Source organism: Amborella trichopoda, chromosome 1 (genome assembly GCF_054954075.1).
Source record: "Amborella trichopoda isolate Santa Cruz 75 chromosome 1, AtrichopodaSantaCruz75HAP2 v2.0, whole genome shotgun sequence".
Lineage (NCBI taxonomy): Eukaryota > Viridiplantae > Streptophyta > Magnoliopsida > Amborellales > Amborellaceae > Amborella > Amborella trichopoda.
The window spans coordinates 33,555,843-33,577,320 of NC_142336.1; the positions used below are offsets into that span (position 1 = coordinate 33,555,843).

Consider the following 21,478-nt stretch of genomic DNA (forward strand, 5'->3'; position numbering starts at 1 on the left):
TAAACGTAGATTATGATATATACTTTCTATTATATGAAATAAAATATTTGGTTTTTATTTTTTATGTTTTTTTTTTTTTTTTGTTATTTTCTCTTTTTTAAAGAAAAATTAGCCAAGTTAACAGATTCAACTCAGTGACTGGTTCAACTTGGACCAGTGCATGACCAGTTCGATCTGCAGGTCCAATCTTAAAATATTGATACACATATGACAATATATTTACAAAATTACATATAACTAAATCTATGAATCTACACATGAATATATGGAAATATATATATGCATGTGTGTATGTATGTATGTGCATGTGTGTGTACATAAATTTGTGTATATATCAATGGAAAAACATATAATGTTAGCCTACTAGCTGATGAAATAATGTACGCAATGCCTAGGAAGATTAGAGGTCAGCATGAAGGGCTCGCTATGCGATTTCTTTTTACTTTTTCTTTTATTTTATTTTCTTTTTTTGTTTTGTATACAAATCTGATGCACCCCAAATTTGGGAGCATGTGCAGACCTAGGTGCACCAAGAAAAAAAATGAAAAAGGAACAAAATACCACCGCCCTTGTCGGTGAATGTTGTCCTTCCAGATTGGCCTTTCTGGGAAATCTGGACAATTGGGCTGATACGGTTCCATCAGCCCACAGTTTACAACATATTTCTTTTACACACCCACACACACAAAAACATTATTAAGATATAAAGAGATAGTGAGCATATACAGCCACAAGCCATCACTCAAACTAAACTCAATATTTCCCACTTACAGGCGCACCTTTACTTCTGCCATCGCAATTGTGCTTGGAACACGCCGATGATCCTTGCGGCGTACAGGCTCCTGATCCTCTACATCTTCCATATTAACACCTGGAACTGCAGTCAGGGTGACATTCACCCAGCCCAGCTCAGGTTCTTGGTCTGCCCTCGACTTTTCCTTTGATATTTGGCCATTGAACACATGACTATGCCCAGAAACTGAAATGAGCTGCCCATTATCTTCTTGCCCATTACATTCTGTGTCTTGAACCTCACCCTTCTTTGTGTGATCTTGAGTATGCTTCTCGAGAGAAAGACTCACATGAACGAACTTCACTTTGGCCTCCCATAAATGTGCCATTGCCTGGTCAATAGCCTGGGAAGCAGATCTCAACATCTGATCAGTACCATTATGATGAACATCCTGTAATGGATATGCCCAAGGAGGAGGTTTCTGTAATTGTGCATCTCCATTCGCTAAAGGAATCCCTCCTCTTGAAAGTTTTTGAGTATCAGACTGATCTTTTTTGGAGCTAGGAATTGATGACAAGTTAAACGCACAAGTTAATGAGAACTACTTACTAAGCAGTCATCTAACAACCATTTATGAAACTTCTAGTAAAATTGGGAATGCAGACCAGAATGTATACACATCATCATGATAATCAACTGAGGAACTTTATACATACCTTGGACTTTCACCTTTCAAAACCTCAACGCATATCAGGTAAGGAGCCTTTTCCCTGGAATTCAAGAGAACAGCTTCATCTTCAGGAATATGAACCACACGATACATTCCTTTTCCCATAGGAAAGCAAACTCCTGAAAAAAGATAATAAAACAGCTGAATATTCCGGAGGACTAAAGTTTCATGGATAGGAGAAAAAATATTTCACAGGCTTGAGCTAGGTTAAGCATCCGTAGATACAAGCACATAATTTGTGCTTGGTGTTATCAAATTTGAACAAACTAAAGGAATAAAGTAAGGATATGCAGACTGATTAGCAAAGAAGTATGAATGGAATAGTCATGTTTGTGTGTGAGTGTGTGTGTGTGAGAGAGAGAGAGAGAGAGATGCAGAAGAAGAATGAGCTGAAATTTGCATATTGAAGACCCCAAATGCCAAAGTAAAATTGTCATATCCACGCATAGACTATAAATGTTTTGTAAACGTACAGAACAAAAAAAGAAGACGAGCACATGGGTTATAACATGCAAAATGAGAAAAAAAAAAATGAGGAGACCATGATCCCCAATGTGTTTGTCAATCAGAATAAACTGTGGAGATCATTCAAATGTTGTAACTTCTAATTCATTGACATAACAAAGTTATAGTCGGACATATTTCATGTTGTAAAGAACTTTTACAGGAATGAAACATATTTCATGTTGTAAACAACTTTTACAGGAATGAAACATACAAATTCATTCAATAGCTTCTTCCTATAAAAAACACATGATGGTTACTTCAATTTGACAACAGCTTAAGAGATATACAACACAATGCTGATTCACATCACAACACCTTGGCTTTCAATAAGTCGGTCAGTGAGCGTGACAACCACTCAGCTTTAAGATTGCATACAAGTCATGTTTATTCAGGATCTTCTGAAAACACATAAGTTCACTGCTGGATCTCGTTATTTCTCCCAAAAGAGTTCACTGCTAGACTTGCAAATAGAAATAAGCTTTCTCAATTCTACAGTGTCTATATAGGCCCAACTAAATAAGGACAGTTAGATAATAAATATAAACCATAAAGTGCATCACATACAAGAGAATCATCAATATTGACTGCTTTGATACAAACACCAGAATATAATGCTACATCAAGATAATAGAAAGGAAACATTAACATCTCTGAATTCCAAGGAAGTTACTATACTCTAATAAATTGGCAAAAAATAAAACATCCCTGACATAAACTTGTGTCGCAAAGCCAAACAAAAATAGAGGTTTAGCACCTTAAGAGGATTAAAGAGAATACCTCCACTATTTCGAGCAGCAGCAAGATGTGAGTTGATCTCCACAAGAGACTACAAGTAAGAAAATTAGATGAGCCACAAAGAATAAAACACCTACAGGTTCATATAAACATAAAAAACTAACAGAACCCATAGTAGAGATGAGTAGTACCTCACGGAGAGCACGTTTGCGATCCTCCATTGGGAAAATATCTACTAAACCATAGGAGGTCTCACAGAGTGACAGAACAAAGTCCAAGGAAGCATGATACGTGTCTTTCCGTAATTGAGATATGATATTATTTGGCAATGGAGGTTTTGCAGCTTTGTCACTACGCTGCCTTGGTGAGCCTGGACGTTTCTGCCATTTTCAAAACTTATCAAAGTTTTGATTTTTATTTTTTTTCGAATAAGCAACTTCTATTGGTAATCACAAAAGCAATCACAAGGATACTTCTTGCTGCTTGAGACAAGCTTTGTAGTACTTCTAGAGCTACATGAAATGAAAGCCCATATATGAATACTTGTGCTAGAAAACAGGCCACTGATAAATTAGACTAACGTGGAACTTCGATTTAATTTTAAACCTAGGAATTGCCAATCCCTTGAGTCCTTGTAACAAGTGACAGAAGATAAGCACAAGGAAATCCAACAAAAGAAAATAGAATTTCCCTACAATTAGCATACACTTAATTGAAATTAGGAACTGAGACATTGGACATAGGCATTAGATAGGGAATAACCTAAGATTTCCCAAGCATGGGAGTTGGAGCTTCACGTAAAAGTAAAAGGAAAATGCTGGTCCCTGAGGTACTAAACAATCCAATGAAATAGTCCATAATCCAAAAGATAGAATCTGCTCCAAGCTAAGAGAACTGTTGCTATCTCATTAACAGAAACTCTATGGAAAACTCGCATTCTGTCCAACCAACAGGTGGAAGTGTATAAGTATGATAAAAAATATCTACAATGCAATTTACAATTTCAACCTCATTCCAAACATTGCGGTACATGATATGTGAAATTATTCCTAGTTGGAATTGTTTGGATTTGTGGCCTTTAAAGGCCTTGGCCCTTGTATATACCCCTTGTGAGAGTGTGCTAAGAGATAGGCCTCATGCCTGTGTCTTGATTGACATAAGTTGTCCTTGGGGGAGCACATATAATCCACAAGTAACTTTGTAGTTGATCTACACTTTGGCTAACTTTGATAGGTCAATCAATAGCCCCTACAAAGATATAGATGGGTCAAGGGTCTGTTGGGATAGTTTGAGGGGTAGAGACTAGAGAGTAATTACAAGTTGGGTAGCATAGAGTGCCTAGTTATAAATGGTGCATGATACTGAAAGTGTTTCAATGGCTTTTCCTAGTGTTTTCAAGAGCTTTTTGAGAGTAAATTGGTTTTTATTCTCTCAAAAGAGTAGTTAAAGGGAGAAAGGGCATTTAAAAATAAGTTCTTGTCCTTAGCAAGGATGTTTTAGGAACAAAAATATTTGTTGAATAGCAAAGAAGAACATATATGCGAAAATCATATGAAGCACACGTGGGCTATGTTTTATGGCACACAAGTGGCCATATGGCGGCCAATTGGATGTCAAGGGGGCCCACTGGCCATGAAGTCCCACATGGCAAAGTGTACTAGTCCCAATAGGACTAGGCGGTCCCATGAAGTCCTCCAAACTTAAGTGTGCCACATGTTTCATGTCAAATTTGGATCAAGTGACTAAATTTTAAGGTTAGTTAGAATTGCTCATGAAATCGAATAAAGATTTGGAAAGTTGTCCTTGAAATTCCAATTGATCTAGGAAATATAACAGAGATCATTTTTTGGATACAAAAACAAATCCTACTAGGTGACTGAAAGAGTGAGAATCCAAAAGAGAAGAGGTTTGAATTTTCCATGCCCTTGACTGCTTTTTCATCCCAAAATAAAAGAAAGGAAGAGGACTTTGCCATCAAAGATCGGGGCACCATCAAGTGTGGGGTGTAGGAAGTCATAGGAGATGATCTCAAACAAATTTTCAAGTTAGTATAGTTGCTGATGTATGCGTTCTTTCGAGTCTTGTTTAATGAACATGGCAGCAAGCTTTTCTTAGGGCATTCTCTTGCTCCTTTTTCTTTTTTTCTTGTTTTGAATTTGTGGTTAAAAAGGAGACAACACTTGTAAGGTGGGGTGTGGCAGGCTGTAATAAGAGAAGTACCTAACACTCCCCTGCTAGTGTTACTCACAAGGATGGGTCCAAGTAAGAATCAATGGGCAGCTCTCAATCACATATCAAAATCAAAGTAAAATGTCACTAAAGATAATCTAAAAGACACAATTTTTATTTTAGTGAATTAAAACTATGGTCACAATAATGTAATTCATATCAAAGTTACCAGGATCTTTCAATTAAGGTGTTTCTCCCACTCCCGAAATACAGTTCTACAGTTCAAAAGAGGGAACATGTTCGCAAGGCATTCCAATTCTTTTGGGAATATGTTCCATGTCTTCTTGGGAGCTCACTTTTATAACGTTGTTAAGGACGAGCTCCCCTCTCTCCTTTGGTGGGCTCCATTGTTAAGGTATATTCTAAGGTTTAAAGAAGGGGGGAACCACTTCATTGTAGACCAATTTTGAATGAAAACTCATGCATTAAGTCCTTCAATTACTTTTTGAACTTTTATATTTTTAAATATTTATTTATTTTTCAATCATAGTCTAAGAGCTCCCATGGCACTCCCTAACCAGGGAAGACTTGGCAAGCAATGATCCCCTGCACTAGTTCCCACTCCCTCTCCCAACAACTATGACGCATATTCCAATAACATCCCAGTTAATCTACGTGGATGATAGTCAATGCACTCCTAGGATATAATATGCTTGTCCAGTAGATCTAAAGGATAGCTAGAAAGTAGGTTGAACTGCAAGAGTATACACAAAAGTTTCTTGCTCACAACATTCTTTCTTTCAGTAAGTAAGAAGCATTGTTAAATATAATATGTTTTGTTTTTTATGAAGTTAACCAAAAAATATAATAATTACAATCAATATGAGAAAACATCTACAGAGGCATGATATCCTTAATAATAACACATTATCCCTAATCACACCCAAAGTAGCCAGCTTATACTCCACCAAATTACTCTCAGAATAAGAAAAAATACAGATTTGAAAATTACATGAGAGATCCTTAAATTGTTAGGAAGTTTCAGCAATCAAATCACAGAAATTCTTTAATGCATCTAATAACATAAGAATGTCACGCTCAATAATAGCCAAGCCACCAAATTCACAAGACAGCATTCATGCCTCTTCTCGGTCTGTGTAAACTTCCGCTCATCCCAAATCCTTGCTCAAAGGCCACTGTAAGAATTTTAGTATAGATCCATCTGTCTTCCGGACAAACAACCATGATCCATGGCCCCAGAATTCCAAGAGTCCCACAATGTTCATGGGAATACTATCAGTCTATAGAGGCTGCAAAAAATGTATCGTGTCTAATGACATCCATCATATATCCTGACATATGAATTAGTTCAGAAAACCAATTATTCCTCTCTCCACAGCTAAATGGTAGACAGGAAGGAATCCCAGCACTCTGCACTTCTTGCTTCAGCTGCAATCTAATGGAACTAGAAAAATTTGAGGGAATAAACCCAGTCAATATTATTAATTTGAAAAAATACCTTTTGGACTTACCAAAGGTTCTGCCATAATAGACTTCATCTACTTCCCCCTCTTTCAGAATTGCTTCCTTGATCTAGTAACTCAATTCCATCCTATTTAATGGAGCTCCCACCTCATCAATATTCCCAGATGAGCGAGCACTAATGTGCTTCCAAGACTAGAAAATCCCATCAATTTTCCAGATATTTGAGCCACCATTGCTACATATGAAAAAATACCCAAAAGAAATAATATCCAATTGTCCCGATTTTCCTCGGCGTATTCCACCTCTAACCTAGATCATCATCCTTGAGGTAGTATATAGTTAAAGATATTTCCAAAACCTCAGAATCCATGTTAAATTTGCCTCACAAGGAAAATTCACAATTTTCATCAATAGGCACAATAAAAGTACGTTAAGTCTTTAATAAGGATCCCATCAGGCATCTATGGGATGCACACTCCCTATTGAGCCAAAAATTGTTCGTACGGGATTCATCCTAAATGACAAAGAGCTTTGTCGGGTATGGGTTAATGCCAAGTTAAATCACCAACCCATGTAGGACAACATATATTCCATGGATAATTCGCTCTGACCACCACATTTGGTATGATGTAGAATCCAAAAATGTTCTCTCTCACCACAACATTTGGTACAACCACAATGTATAACCCGAAATCCCATACTCAGATGTCAACCATTGGCTAATGATCGATTCTGACTGATAATGTCATCTTAGCACAGAGAAGAGAAATTCTCATTCAATTATGGGAGTATGATTTTTGCACATGTGCCCTCAATCGACCTTAATAACAAACAATGACCAAATGCACTAAATCCTTCAGCTTTAAATCTGAAGATTGGGAATGTCAGAAACATATATCCATATTCAAAGATTCAAGGGCCTAAACTACATTGAGATCTCTGATTTGATCTTCAGAGAATGTACAAAGAAGGAAGAAAGCTAACAAAGGAGTCACCTCACTGTTTGGAATAAAGCAGTGGTATTCTCTATAACACGTCATTCTTGATAATGCACCATAAGCTCAAAAGAAAACAGGTCATAAGAAAGCAGAGATAATTGCTGTAAAACATCCACACAGACTTGTGTGTGCGTGCGCATGCACAAGTGGGTGCAAACACTTCATGGTTTTTGTAAACCTTTCAATCTTATAATAATAATTACGTACCAAAATTTCAAAAAAAAAAATGAGCCAATAAGAAAATAACAAATCATGACTGTACACAAGGAACAAAGTCCCCAAGGCCCATCCTAACCAAACATTAAATAATTGGCATAGCATGAAATGAATCTTAAAGCAAACTCAAAAACTTTAGACTACCTCTTTCTGTTTCTTCAAACCAAACAATTCAGAATCCTCCACAGATCGGTCCCGATCGCGAAACAATCTACGGAAAAAATTCTCAGATCCTGGACTACTTTCAAATGAACCAGAATTATTGGTGACCGGTTTCTCATCTTCTGGATGCACACGGAACAATCTACGAAATGGCAAAAAATCTTCTTCATCATAACTTCCAGTCCCCTTATCTTCATCATCCCCATCTTTCTTTTCATGGTCATCAAATTTATCCTTGAAAAGCCTACGAAAGAAGCCATCCTTTTCATCCTCTTCACCTGCTCGCAATGTTGCTTTATCATCACCATCGCTTCGATCCCGAAAAAGTCTCTTAAAGAATCCCTCAGAACTTGCAGTTAACTCTTCGCTATGTACAGCCCTTTCATCCTCATCCTTACTAACACTAAGAAGTCTTTTAAAAAAGCTATCCTGATCACTTTCCTTTGAAGCATCCTTGGATTTGTCCACATCATCTTCATCTTTCTCAACAGACTTTCTAAAAAATAAAGCATCACGCACTTTTGGTCCTGGCATGAATTTCTTCAAAACTTTCAAAGACGTATCCGATTCATCAGTAGGGTTCTTGTTCTCTTCATGTGGAGAAGGATTATTAGTCGTAGGGCTATGAGATGGCAAAGATATGGACCTCAAAGTGGGAGGAGAAGAAGTTAGAGAAAGCAAACGTTGCTTTGAAGAAAGTATTTTGTTGAGCACACGGTTTTTGCTGCCAGGACTTGAAGGAGGATTTTGTGGCCGAACAAGAGGAGGCCAATCACCCATTAGAGTAGCAGCCATTTGACACTTCTCCTGGATCCTACTAATCCCTTCATTATCATCTGTGTCCTCAAGCTCAGCCATCAAAAACCAATGAACTTTCAAAGCAATTTGAAGAGATTTCGAGCATACATCAATGACAAATTTGTCCAAAGAAGGACTGGGCCTATGCACAAGCATGTAGCAGATCTGAAACAGGTAACTCTCAATTCCTGAGAGTGGCAAAGTATACATCCTATTGCAAAGGTAATCTCGAACACCAGGGTGATCATGCTTGTACAAATAACTGACTGCAATCCACTCACAGAAAAAGGCAGAATCAAAGAAGCGTATGAGCCAACCACTCTCCCCAGTCTCACTTGGAATCCTTGTTATCTCTTTAGGCGACTCATCTGATTCTCCCCTTGTTAACCCAAGAAGCCGCACCATGATCAGTCAATGTGTAGAAGCTTACAACCTTCAAGAATCCCTACCAGGATAGTCTAAAAATGGTAATTCAAAGATACAGGTTGTGCCTGTCTCTAAAACTACAGCCGGCATAGATTCCCATATATCCATTGCTAATACTCACATAATATGCCCAGAGTGCTGAAAACAGAAACAAGGAAAATCAATGAAACTAGAACCCACAAATTAGAGCAACCAAAAAAAAAAAAAAAACCGTGGATGCTAGAGCCCACTCAATGACACAAGATATTAGGTTTTTTTTTCCCTCTTTTTTCATTGTTTAGACAGAGGACACCTGGTTTGACGTTAAAGCTGAAAACAGACAGGAAAATAAAATAGAAGATAGCATTTACACAGAGCAAACAATGTCATACTTGTTTGAAGTTTCTATAAATATCAGGAAATAAAGCAATAAAGAAATGCAAGTTTGAATACACAAAACAAAGAATCTCCGTAACATTGGCACTGAAAAGGAGTTTAAAGTTGAAATTTAAGAAAAGTATCAGAACTATTACAAAGTCCATAGATTTGGATAACAAATCGTTAGAATAGGCAACATCTAGAAGTTGAAACATCATCCTAAGGATTAATTTTCAATTTTTTGGCATGACTAGACAAACATTTGTGATAATTCAATTTCAAAAACAAACCAACAATTAAGGAAATGCCATGCTAACCAAAAATGGTAGGTGCTGGCCAAATTTATGGACATTTCAATAAACATACATATTGGAGTCCTCCAATTAAGAAAGCAATTTCCACTCCTTTTTCACAATCACAATTCAAAATTAAAAATGGGAAAATGAGAATCCCCAAATTAGTCCCAAAAAATTCTATTAACAAATGGCACAAGATCTCTAAGACTAGGGGATTCTACGCCGTAAATTCTAAACAGAAACTCAGACACAAGAGAGGCTTCTCCAGATCAGATAATTCAAATCAGTTTCTCGAAAAACAATACTAACAATCAATCCAGAAATCCCACCGTCACAAATGAGATGGTAAGACACAATAATCAATGAAAAACTTCAATTTTTCAAAATAAATAGGAAAGGAAAAGAAAAATAAAACTAACATCTTGGGTGTTGAAATTTTCAGGCATGCAAGATTGACAAACCAAAATAAGCAAATAAACAATACTACTGAGAATTGGATCCATCGTACCCGGTTTCTCTCCAAGGAAAACAGGAGAACCTGGAAGAGAGAAAGAGATCAGAAGCCCTAGGGCCGGTGGAGGTGGGTGATGGGGCTGGGGCGGAGGAAACCGAGGAAGGATGGAAGATCGGGACCAGTAGGGCTTTTGAAAATTATTTCTCTGAAGAACTGCAGAATGTTTTTATGCCATTGAGAGGAAGGAAAGAACGAGAGAGGGGGCGGAGGAGGGTGGTGCAATAGAGCGAGAGACAGAGAGAGAGAGAGAGAGAGAGAGAGAGAGAGGGCGGATTTTCTCTCTCTACGGGGGAAGTGGCAAAGTAATAAAAGGAAAGGAGTAAATCCCCATTTCAAATTGAAATTAATGATGAAGAGAAATAATAATGAAAGAATAACCGAAGATACTTATTAAATTACTGTTATTATTATTATTATGGGAAAATTACAAAAAAAAAACCCCGAGTGTACACTGCAATTTATCTCCTACGGAATTTGTTCTCTCATTTTTTACCTAAAAATATATTTTCCTAGCAAATAACCCTTAACTCAAATACAAAAAGATTAAACTACCCTAACACTTTTACCCGCGCCATCTTTCCCTCGTTCGGTCAAAACTGCGGTCCGGCAATCAAAACAAGCGGTCCAACACTTTTTGTTTACGTCAAAACTACGATCTAGCAGAACAGACATATAGTCCAGCACTTTTGTTCAGGTCAAAATTGCAGTCTGGCAAATTGAATAAGCGGTTTGGCACTATTGTTTCTGGACAAAAGAGCGGTCCGACAGAACATCCACGCGCTTCGACACTTTTTTTTTCTAGACAAAAGTGCGGTCTGGCAAATTGAACAAGAGGTCGGGCACATTTTCCTGGACACAATGTGTTCCGCTAGAGAATGAATGTGATCCGATATTATTTTTAGTTTAATGAGATTCGGCAATGGGTTCTTGGCAGTCCAGCAGCCCATGTGGGTTTTGGTACTGTATGTATGCTCACGTGAATGTCCAGCCAAAATTAATTTTTTTTACGAAAAGAGATATTTTCGTCAAAAAATGTCTTTTTGTACTTAGGGGTATTTGCTAAAAAAGTATATTTTGAAGAAAAAAATAAGAGAAAAACTTGGGTTAGGAATAAATTGCATAGAAAGTCTATTATTGAGAGTTTATTTGTAATTTTCTCTATTATTTTTTTAGATGGGAATTCGGACTAAATGGACAAACAAACACAAATAACAGTTGGGGTGGAATGGACCTGGGTGGAGTTCAAAACTCAAATGCCTCTCAAGAGAAAAACAAGAATTAGGTCATGGTGGTCCAGTTGGACCACAGAAGGCCCTAATTAATCGCCTGCGACCGGAGTCAAATCCGATCGAGATGTAGATACTTTTGAATTTGATTCGCGGAACTTCTGAATGGCCATTACTCTACTGTTTCTATTTTATTATTAGCTTTCGCCCAACATGGCTCGTGAATCTTCCAAGTTATAGATAGGGGCAACTGAAATTCTTTGGCAATTCAGAACCCTATTTTAATTTTTAAATCATAAGGTTGGACGAACCTTAAAAGCACATTTGATGTCCGGTTTTTGTGGGACTGGGATGCCCTCTCCTACAAAATATGGAAGATGCCTCTCCTATTTATTTTGATGGAAAGGGCAGCTTCCAAAACCGCAAGATTTTTGACGTTAAAAAATGTTATTTGGAATGCCGCACTTCCATTATACGGCTTTTATGTTCAACTCCCCCTTTTCAAAAACTCTAAGTTATCAAACACGCCCTAAAGAAAATAAAAATGAACGTGATACATATAAAAAGGAAATGCTTTGATAAGCTGCCATCTCAAATGGACAAAAATGAAACGGTTTAGTTCAAAAAGATTAGGCTGGATAAGCGAGGGTCCATCTGAAGAAGCATGGAAGGAGAAATAAGAGGGAGCATTGAGATGGTGTAGAAGAATAGATGGGCAAAGGTAGGGGGGCTTTCTAGTGTCACTGTCCGTTTATTGTTTTTGACTCTCGGGTGAATTTGAAGTTAAGAAATGGAGTATATGGAATTTGGAATTGAGTTAGGTGGGCGGGTTGCCTTCGTGAGAAGTGTGTTGGAGGAGAGAGAGAGAAAGGGTATTAATGGGTAGGGTCGGGCTCGGATCAAATCCAAGTTGCGCACACACATATATAGGGCAGTGATTTCATGCAACGATTGTATACTAATATAATGCAATAATAGTAAAAAATCATGTTAGGGCTATTTGTTTGATCTAAATTTTGAAATATACATTATTTTCATTCTAATGAACAAGCAAAATTTTGGGTCATACAAATATATATATGGAAAAGTCTTCCCAACGCCTATAGGCGACAGGGAATAATGATTTTGCCTCTCTATTATCCATCATCTGTTTTAATTTAATGAAATGTAGGGTTGTGATCAAACAAAACCCTCACCTAGGTACAAAACATAATTGGCCCAAAAGCTTTAAACCCAAATTTATTTCAACCCATACCCCTCTCTTCCCGCACTCTCTGCTAAACGCGAATAAAGTTATCTGTGAAGCTCCCCTCTGTCTCGCTCACTCTCTTCTCTCCCAATGGCTATGCTCTACCTCCACTCTCTCTCTAAATTTTCGGAAACTCTGCCTCCTCATTCACGGTGTGGCTGCTCTAGTCTACTTGTTGTGGGCATCTCAAGGTCGTGCTACTTTACCACTAACTGAGAATCATTGTGAGGAAAACTCATCTCATTATTTAGGATTAGGGCATCGAAATTGGTGAGTAACAAAAAAATTGTTTGATTTATAGTATGTAAATTGCCAAAAAATTCCTAACTTTGATTTGGAAATTTTATTTTATGAGTAAAACAAAAAAAATCCTTGCAGAAATTTCAGTTCATTTTCCCTAAGCTTATAGGGTTCTTTTTATATAAATCAATAAATAAATTTGTAAATAAAAAACTATGACCAAATCGCACACCAAAATGGACAAAGACGATAATAACCACAAAAAGGATTCTCATATCACTTATTTTCTATTACTTATTTTCCCCCTAATATTTGAATTTCTATGTTGTTGAAATGTTTGGTTTATAGTCTATAAATTACCATAAAAATCCTAACTTTGAGTTCAAAATTTTATTTTTTGAGTAAAACAAAAAAATATCCCTGCTGAAATTTCAATTCATATATGTTTTTTTTTGTAAAAGATCTGCATTAAGAAGAAGAATGAAAAGCAGAGATAGATTATTGCGAAGTTTGTAAAAGAACATAATCATATTCTCACAACGCCCAGCAAGACTAGATTCATTCGCTCTCATCAAAAGATACCAAACACAATGAAAATGTGATTTGACACATTGGAGTCTTCTATGACTAAGTCTAGGTTTTGATGGATTATCTTATCGAAGAGTGTGGTGGGGAAGAAAATATCCCTTTCTTTAAGAAAGACCTTGAGAATCTTATAACTAAAAAAAAACAACAACTAAAAGGGAAAAGAGGGTATTGTTGTTATGAGTTGGTTGCATGCAAAAAAAGAATTGAACCCTTCCTTCTTTTATAGATTTTGATTTGAAGAGGGGGGAGACTGATTAGTGTTATATGTATTGATGCAAAGTCTATAGTATTATATCAATTTTTTAGTGATGTGATAACCTTTGACACCACGTACCAAACGAATGAATTCAGTATGCCCTTTGGCCCATTCTTTGGAGTTAATCATCACGCTAACACAATTTTCCTCAGATGTGGTCTCATCTTTAATGAGATTACAAAAACCTTCATTTGGTTATTTGAAATTGGCTAGAGGCAATGGGAGGCCACCAACCAGGTTCAATTATCACTTATCAGGCTTTAGCTATAATGGTTGTACTTAAGACAGTTTTCATTAATATTAATCATCACTATTGTAAGTGGCACATCATGGGAAAGTTGAAAACACATCTAAGCCATGTTAAGCATGCACACCCATTATTCGTAGAGGTATTCAAGAATTGTATTGCAGCCTACACAGTTAAGCAGGTGACGCTGATTGGTTAGCTATGATTCAGAAATATGACCTTCAATAGGAAAGTTGGCTCAAGTAGTTATATGGTTGTCGCACTCAATGGGTTGAAGCATACATAGATAATAGTTTCATGGCTGGCATGAAAACCACACAGCGAAGTGAATGGTTCAATTGTCATAAAGATGTATGTCACTTTTGGAACAAGTTTGACAAAATTCATGAATGTTAATGAAAAGTTTCAAAACAAGAAGTTCATCGAAGAAAACGAGAAAGATAGTAAAGATCTTACATCCACACATGTTCTAAAGACTGCCTTTCTTATCGAGGAGCATGCAACAAATATATACACTCAGAAATTTTTTGGAAAGTTCAAAGAAGAGGTGGCAAGGTCCTCAATTACCTTTGCAAATTAATTGAAGGTAATGATGAATTTGTCAAATATAAAATGGAAGACATTCGTAGGGTGCCTGTCTCTCAGACGATTACATTCATTGAATTAGGGATGAAATGTATATGCACATGTCAATTCTTTGAGCGTGTTGGAATATCTTGTTCACATATGCTTAAAGTGTTCAACATGAGAAATGTATTGAAGATCCCATCTAACTATATTTTGAGCTAGTGGACAATGGATGTAAAAAATAGGGTCAAAGACAAATGTGGTGGAAGTAATTCGACTTCGTCTAAATTTTCAAAGTTCACTCAACATCATGAGCTCTATGACATTGTGAGAACAATTGTAAAACCAGCATTAAAAGTGATGATCTATTTAAAAAAGTGAAGTTGGTAGCTAAGGATGTCAATTTAACAAGAAAGCATTTGTCGAATATTCTTGCACCATCACCCTCCACTCATTGCAGTGGCGCTGAAGATGAAGTATGTGGCAGCATTAGATCAGTTGATGCCTACCCCCTTGTACTTGATACACCATGTGCACGAGCAGCTGGACGACCAAGGACTAAAGGGATAAAACCTTCATGGGAGAAAGAGCAAAAAGCTTCTACGCAAAAAACAAAGTTGGAGGAAAGGCCACCCACTGAAAGGAAGTGTAAAGTTTGCAATGAGAGTGGGCATGACAGGCGTAATTGTCCGGTGAGAACAAGTGGGATATAAGTGCTTGTTTGCTTTATGTTTTGGACATAATAAGCATAATTGTCTTTATTTAGTTTTAGTTTTCATTTGTCTTCTGTTTTATGTATTGGACTGCCAATACATCATTCTCTTAAAGAGCCAATGAGGACCTCGAATCGAGTTGAGGCCATGACAAACGAAAGGGCTACAGTTGCACGGAGGATAAGACAAATTACGAGACTGCATTCACATGGAGGATATGATAACTTGTAGGGCTTCATTTGCACATATGCATAAAGGAATTTTTGTATTGACTAATTTTTGGAATTTTAGAGATATGTAAATACCCTTTTATGTAATTGACTTTCAGGGTACGTGAATATTGAATAGTCATATAATTTTGGGGTTACGTAAAGGACTTATTTATGGGGCATGTAAAGGACTTATTTATAGGGGCATGTAAAGGATCTAATTATGGGGCCATGTAAAAGACCTATTTTGGGATCATGTAAAGGACCTATTTTTGGGGTCATGTAAAGGGCCTATTTATGAATCTATTTATAATGAAATGCGGGTTTACTTGGATGTGACCTATTTATGGGGCATGCAAAGTACTTTTTTGTAAAGGACTTAGTTTTTCATGTATGACATTTATGTATGCAATGTGGGTTTACATGGAAAGTGAATGCATTTATATCAAGACAATTCCCACTTTACTTTATTGGCATGTTGAGTGTTTGATACATTCATAAAAAAAATTTTGCACTGATGACTTCAAAGATACCATAGCTTGAAGCAGGAAATTATTATGAGGGTGTTTGAGTATCTTGAAGTCACCCTTTGAAATTAGCTAGGGATTAAGCTAGTTATAATGTATTTTATCTCTTACAAATGATGGTTTAGGGAAACAATGTAGACATAATTTATCTGTTTTTTAAAATATTGTGAGGATGCGCCATCAATAAGGATTCCCAACTATCACGGACCTCTCCCAAGCCCTCTCGGCATTTACCAGATGCCTCTTGGTGGGTTCCTTTTCATCACGAACATAGCATGTCCATGACGGGTCGTCACTGCTCTGCTAGAGCTGTGATGGCATTGGCCCTCTCCCAAGCCCTTTAGGCCTCGATCAGAGCCCTCGTGGTGGGTTCCCTGCCGTCACAAACATAGCAGCTCCGTGACAGTGCGCCAAGCCATGACAGACTTTGCTGTCTCTTCGGCACTCTTGACACTGACCAGAACCCTCTTGGAGGGTTTCCAATCGTCACGGACATAGCAGATCCGTGACGACCATTGCCCTCTCTTCGGCGCTCTCGACACTGACTAGAACCCTCCTGGAGGGTTTTCATATGTCACTGACATAGCATGTCCGTAACGGTGCGCCATGACTCTGCTAGACCCGTGACAGCCTTTCCCCTCTCTTCGATGCTTTCGGCACTGACCAGAACCCTCTTGGAGGTTTCCCAGCCGTCACGGACATAACAGATCCGTGATAGCCTTAGCCCTCTTGGCACTCTTGGCATTGACCAGACCCCTCCTAAAGGGTATGCCCTCTTGGAAATTAAATTTTTGACTCTCACAGTTATTTTTTGAACATCACCATAACTAATGGAAATTTATTTTTTGACGATAAATATTTTGGAATAAAATAATATTCTTTGAGATAAAAGAGCTTCAAAGTTTAGTGAAGTCAAGATTCATACAAGAAACACAAGTTAACCAGAGCATGCACAAGATTTTAACTAGAGTTTGGGTTGCTGATAAATGATCAAACTTTTGAAGGTCCCCATAAGACCAACAAATCAATAAAGCAGGCAAGTATATTTATGCAACTTTGCTAGCGAGATAGGTTGTGCGCACAATGTATCTCACAATAAAGCAAAGGAAAATGCCTCACTGAGAAATCTCTACCTTACTAGGGCCATATCCATATCAAGACATGAAACGTGAGCAACACCAAAACATAATGTGGTATCAATGTAACCACCCCAACCTGATACCATATAAAAATAAGCAAATGTCAAGCCTAAAGATCCAGTAGTCATTGCCTTCACAAACAAATAAAGGTCAAAAGCAATACAAAAATGACTACTCTTCATTATCAAAAGAACCAGCAAACACCATATACACATCAAATTGCTACAAAATGATTACTAGTTCATAAAAACTGCCAAATTTACTACTAGTTCCAAATTTACATAAAGACGACTTCATAAACTCAGTAACACTGCTCGACATGTATAATGCTCCACTAATTGTGGCCCCTACGTATTGGCTGAAGTTTTTGGACCCTGCTTCATAGTATCCCCTTACATTTTCCGAGGGAACCATCTACATTGCTCTGGCCACTATCTGGATCGCTGCTCTCAACTCCAAGATCTAGGTGTCTTTGATGGAGCAATACCCGTCCAACCTCCTCCGTTATCGTTGGTGTGGGAATAGGCTGTGTCAGAATTTGACCCTCCGATTGGGAGCAGCTCTCTCCAATGTCCCCAAGTGCATCATCATTCGCATTGTTATCTTGAGCCTCCTCTAATGGGATTGGACAATACTTTGATAGGTAGTCGAATGCCTCAGTGGCCAAATCCCAGTCCTTGGATCTGATAACATCTCTCAAGAGCTCAGTGCTACGGTGGACGTCCTCTCACTACATTATAAAACCGAATGTTAATTGGCAAAAATAACACAACAATGAATACTAAAGCAATTCAACATTAATGATGCGATGTGGTGTGGGTGGCCTATCACATTGTCTTCTCCTTGATAACCTCGAGGATTGTATTTTGGAGTCCTTGGTTGGTCCTGCCCAACCCTGCTAATCTCACCAGAAGATAATAGAGCTCCTCTATATTGGGAGGATACAATTTAAAAAGTACGACTTTCAAAAAAAAAGTTCACTTTATTTTTATATATAAAATGAGGCCAGAAAATATCATGTTATTCTAAATCCAAGTTAATTTGCCTAAGAAATTTTTTGTGAGAAAGTAATTTACCTAACAATTGTAATATACATTAGAAACAAATCCAAGATCATCCATTCAAAAGTAGCTAAAAGCTACAAATGAAACTCATCAAGGCCATGAAAACCTAGAAACTATTTATTGAAGCTAAAATTTCTAAAGTTAGGGAGAGAGAAAAGTATCATATGCATACCAACAAAGAGTATTTTTTTTTGAGGAACCAACAAAGAGAGTGCTATTTGCAAGAGAGAGAGAGAGGAACAAAATAGGAACAAGTTAGTACTAATGATAGTATTAACAACATCAACTAAAAGTCACAAACGTTCCACATCGATGCTCCACAACAAATTAAAAAAATGATTTTTTTAATATTCATTTCGTAATAATTTTTTTCTGCTCATTAATTCTTAGTATCAGCAAGCATTACTAAAACAAAAAACAAGCAATTAACCTGCAAACCCACTCCAAAATTTTGCTCTACAATCACTTCCGGACTATATCGAAAAAAAAAAGAAGCAATAACAAAAGAGAAAGGAACTAAAAGCCCCCTTTGATCCAAATGAACGATCAGTAAAAAATCCACAAATCAAACCAAAATTAACAAAATAATAACATAAGAAAAAAAAAATCAATTTCTATCAACAAGAAGGAAGAACAAAGAAAGGGCTTTATTCACAAATTTCATCTTTGGATATAATCACAAACTTCGGCTTTGTTTTAAACATCAAAGAACAATATTGGTGTTTATTGGTGATAATGATACGATTTAAACTATGATAAACTGAAATCACCTAATTTCTTTTTAACCAAACCCAAAATTTCTTATCCCATATATAGTTTTGTCTTCCATTTTCATTTTCTGTGACTGTGATTTATTCTCCCATTTTTGGTGATTTATTCTAAAAAAAAAATTATTGGAATATGTCATTTTGGGATCTAAAAAGAAATTTGGGTTGGTTTTTGGAAAAACAATTGGGTTTTATTTCTTGATTTAGGGTAGGAGTTTATTCATAAATTGTGGGTCGGATTCAAGCAAAAAAACACACAAATGAAGGTAAGATTTGAGGTGCACTCACCTGAATTGATGCCGAAGAACTTTACGTGGCATAGCTCCAACTTCTGTGGCAGCCAAGAAGTTCGAGAGGGCTTTCGTGTCGTCTTTGGCAGCCAAGAAGATTGAGAGGGTTTTGGGGCTGTCTTTGGCAGTAGGAGAGAAGAAGGACGCCTATGGTAGAAAAGAGAGTGAGTGGGAATAGAGGGGTATAGGTTGAAATAAATTTGGGTTTGAAGCTTTTGAGCCAATCACGTTTCGCACGCAGGTGGGGGTTTTGTTCCATCACAACCCTACATTTCATTAAATTGAAACAGGCGTTGGATAATAGAAAGGCGAAATCACTATTTCCTATCACCTATTGATGTTGAGAAGGCTTTTTCATATATATATATATATATATATATGTATATATATATATATATATGTATATATATATATATATATATATATGTATATATATATATATATATATAGATGGGTTTGTATAGAACCTAGGCTCTAAACGATTAAATTAGAGCCTACTTTCAAATAGCGTCGAGAAATTTGGTTTCAACCTTGGAAATCTTTGTGATAGCCTTAAAATATATTTTCATCTTTATTTATAAAGCTTAAAGCTTAAAAAATAGTGTAGATCGACAGATCTATGAAAGCTCGAAAACCTTGAAAATTGACGGTCCAAAAATACCTTACAAAATACACTATTTCCAAAACTTTAAATCCATTTTTTTCTCATGTCTATGCATCTTGATGTCAAGATGATCAATTGAGGATATTTGGGCATCAAAACAACCTCTTCTAGTGAATTTTTTTTAAGTAGGATCAAATTTGATTGTTTAGAGCCTAGTTCTATATAAACTACACACACACCCACCCACATACACACACATACACACACACACACATATATATAAAAACCTTTTTCCAACTAATTGGGGTCAGCTTCACGAAGCTCAGTCTGCCATTCTGCTCTATCATTTGCCATACCCTTAGTGAGGCCATAAGTCCTCATAAATTTTGTCACTACTTCTACCGTATCCTTTTGGCCCTATCCCTTGCCCTTTTTTATCCTTTCACTTGAACTAACTCGCACCTCCTAACACTTATTGTACTAGGTCTACGTTGCATATTGCTAGCCTACCTAAGTTTGTCGTCTCTCATCTCATATATTGAAAACATTTATGTAAGGTTGTATAAAAATACACACACACACACACACACACACACATATAGAAAACACTACGAAATGCCTATAGGTAAAGTTCCATAGTACTTCACCTATACGTCATCACCATCCAAAGTTTATCACACGGTCACTGTTGTCTGGTACTATTTTTAAATTTAATAAATTTTTTATCAATCAGATTTATCTAAAATTTGGGACATACATACACATGACCTAATAGTCATAAAATAAAAAGATGAAAATACCCTTGAAACTTTATAAGGGTATTTTAGGTATTTTTATCATTCAACTTATTTGTTTTATATTTTATTCAAGTGCATCTCACTAAGGCACACACAAATTTCAGATCATCATGATTAGTAAAAAAATATTAAAATTCAAACATTATAAGACATATGTGACCGTGCGATTAACTTTGAACGATGATAAATCCATACTGTAGAACTTCACCAATAGGTGTTTTGTATATATATATATATATATATACTAGTTGCAAATCATATTAGCAACACATATGGACGGCTCTATATCTAAACTAATAGTCAAATTTATTTATAAATCAAATCATTCACTTTAACATTAACATTAGGATGGTTATTTTTTAAGTTTGATTATCCTATTAAAAAATATTAAATTTCTCTTGTTAGGATTGGGAACTAAGGACATATTTGTAATTTGGCCAACTTAAGTGGCATGAGCCAAATGATAATAGCACCTCATATTTTTTGGGGTAAAGAAAACCTATAAGGGGTTTAAAATGAAAACAAGTATCAAGTGAATAACTAGAGGTATCATCGCAATTTAGCAATTCTGTATTATCCTAGCTTGATAAGTTAAATGGGATTAAATTTTTTAAATTCCCTCGTCATTTCTTAGCATATTTTTTGATTAAGTACCTTTGTGAAATGAAAGCTAAAAATAACTATTTTAATGTTAATAGGATGATTCAAGCACCTCGATGATTTTATAAGATTAACCGACTATTTAAGTGATATTTTCTATTTTAAAACACCACTCCCTATTTTGTCACTAAAGTTACTAATCAGAAATTTATTTTACCTCAATTCTTAATAGGTATGGTTTCTATAAAGTTGCAATTTTAAACAATCCA

At 36.5% G+C, this 21,478-nt stretch overlaps 1 protein-coding gene across 4 annotated transcripts in view; it reads right to left on the reverse strand.

Moving 5' to 3' along the window:
- The window catches only part of LOC18433351 (phosphatidylinositol 4-kinase beta 1), a 33,394-nt gene extending 22,922 nt beyond the window's left edge, over positions 1–10,472 (reverse strand). For 2 of the 4 annotated variants that reach the window (XR_016046765.1, XM_006843444.4), the window contains exons 1-6: positions 10,121–10,472; positions 7,718–9,097; positions 2,897–3,085; positions 2,748–2,796; positions 1,450–1,582; positions 780–1,293 (exon numbers count right to left, since the gene is read on the reverse strand). Coding sequence is in view for 1 of the 4 variants with exons in the window: in XM_006843444.4 (XP_006843507.1) it covers positions 780–1,293; positions 1,450–1,582; positions 2,748–2,796; positions 2,897–3,085; positions 7,718–8,938 (2,106 nt within the window). In the remaining 3 variants the exon portion in view is untranslated. Of the gene's footprint in view, positions 1–771; positions 1,294–1,449; positions 1,583–2,747; positions 2,797–2,896; positions 3,086–7,717; positions 9,098–10,120 lie in introns of all 4 variants that reach the window. The other 2 variants (XR_016046769.1, XR_016046772.1) reach the window with 1 other exon arrangement.
- Between the last annotated feature and the right edge of the window lie 11,006 nt (positions 10,473–21,478).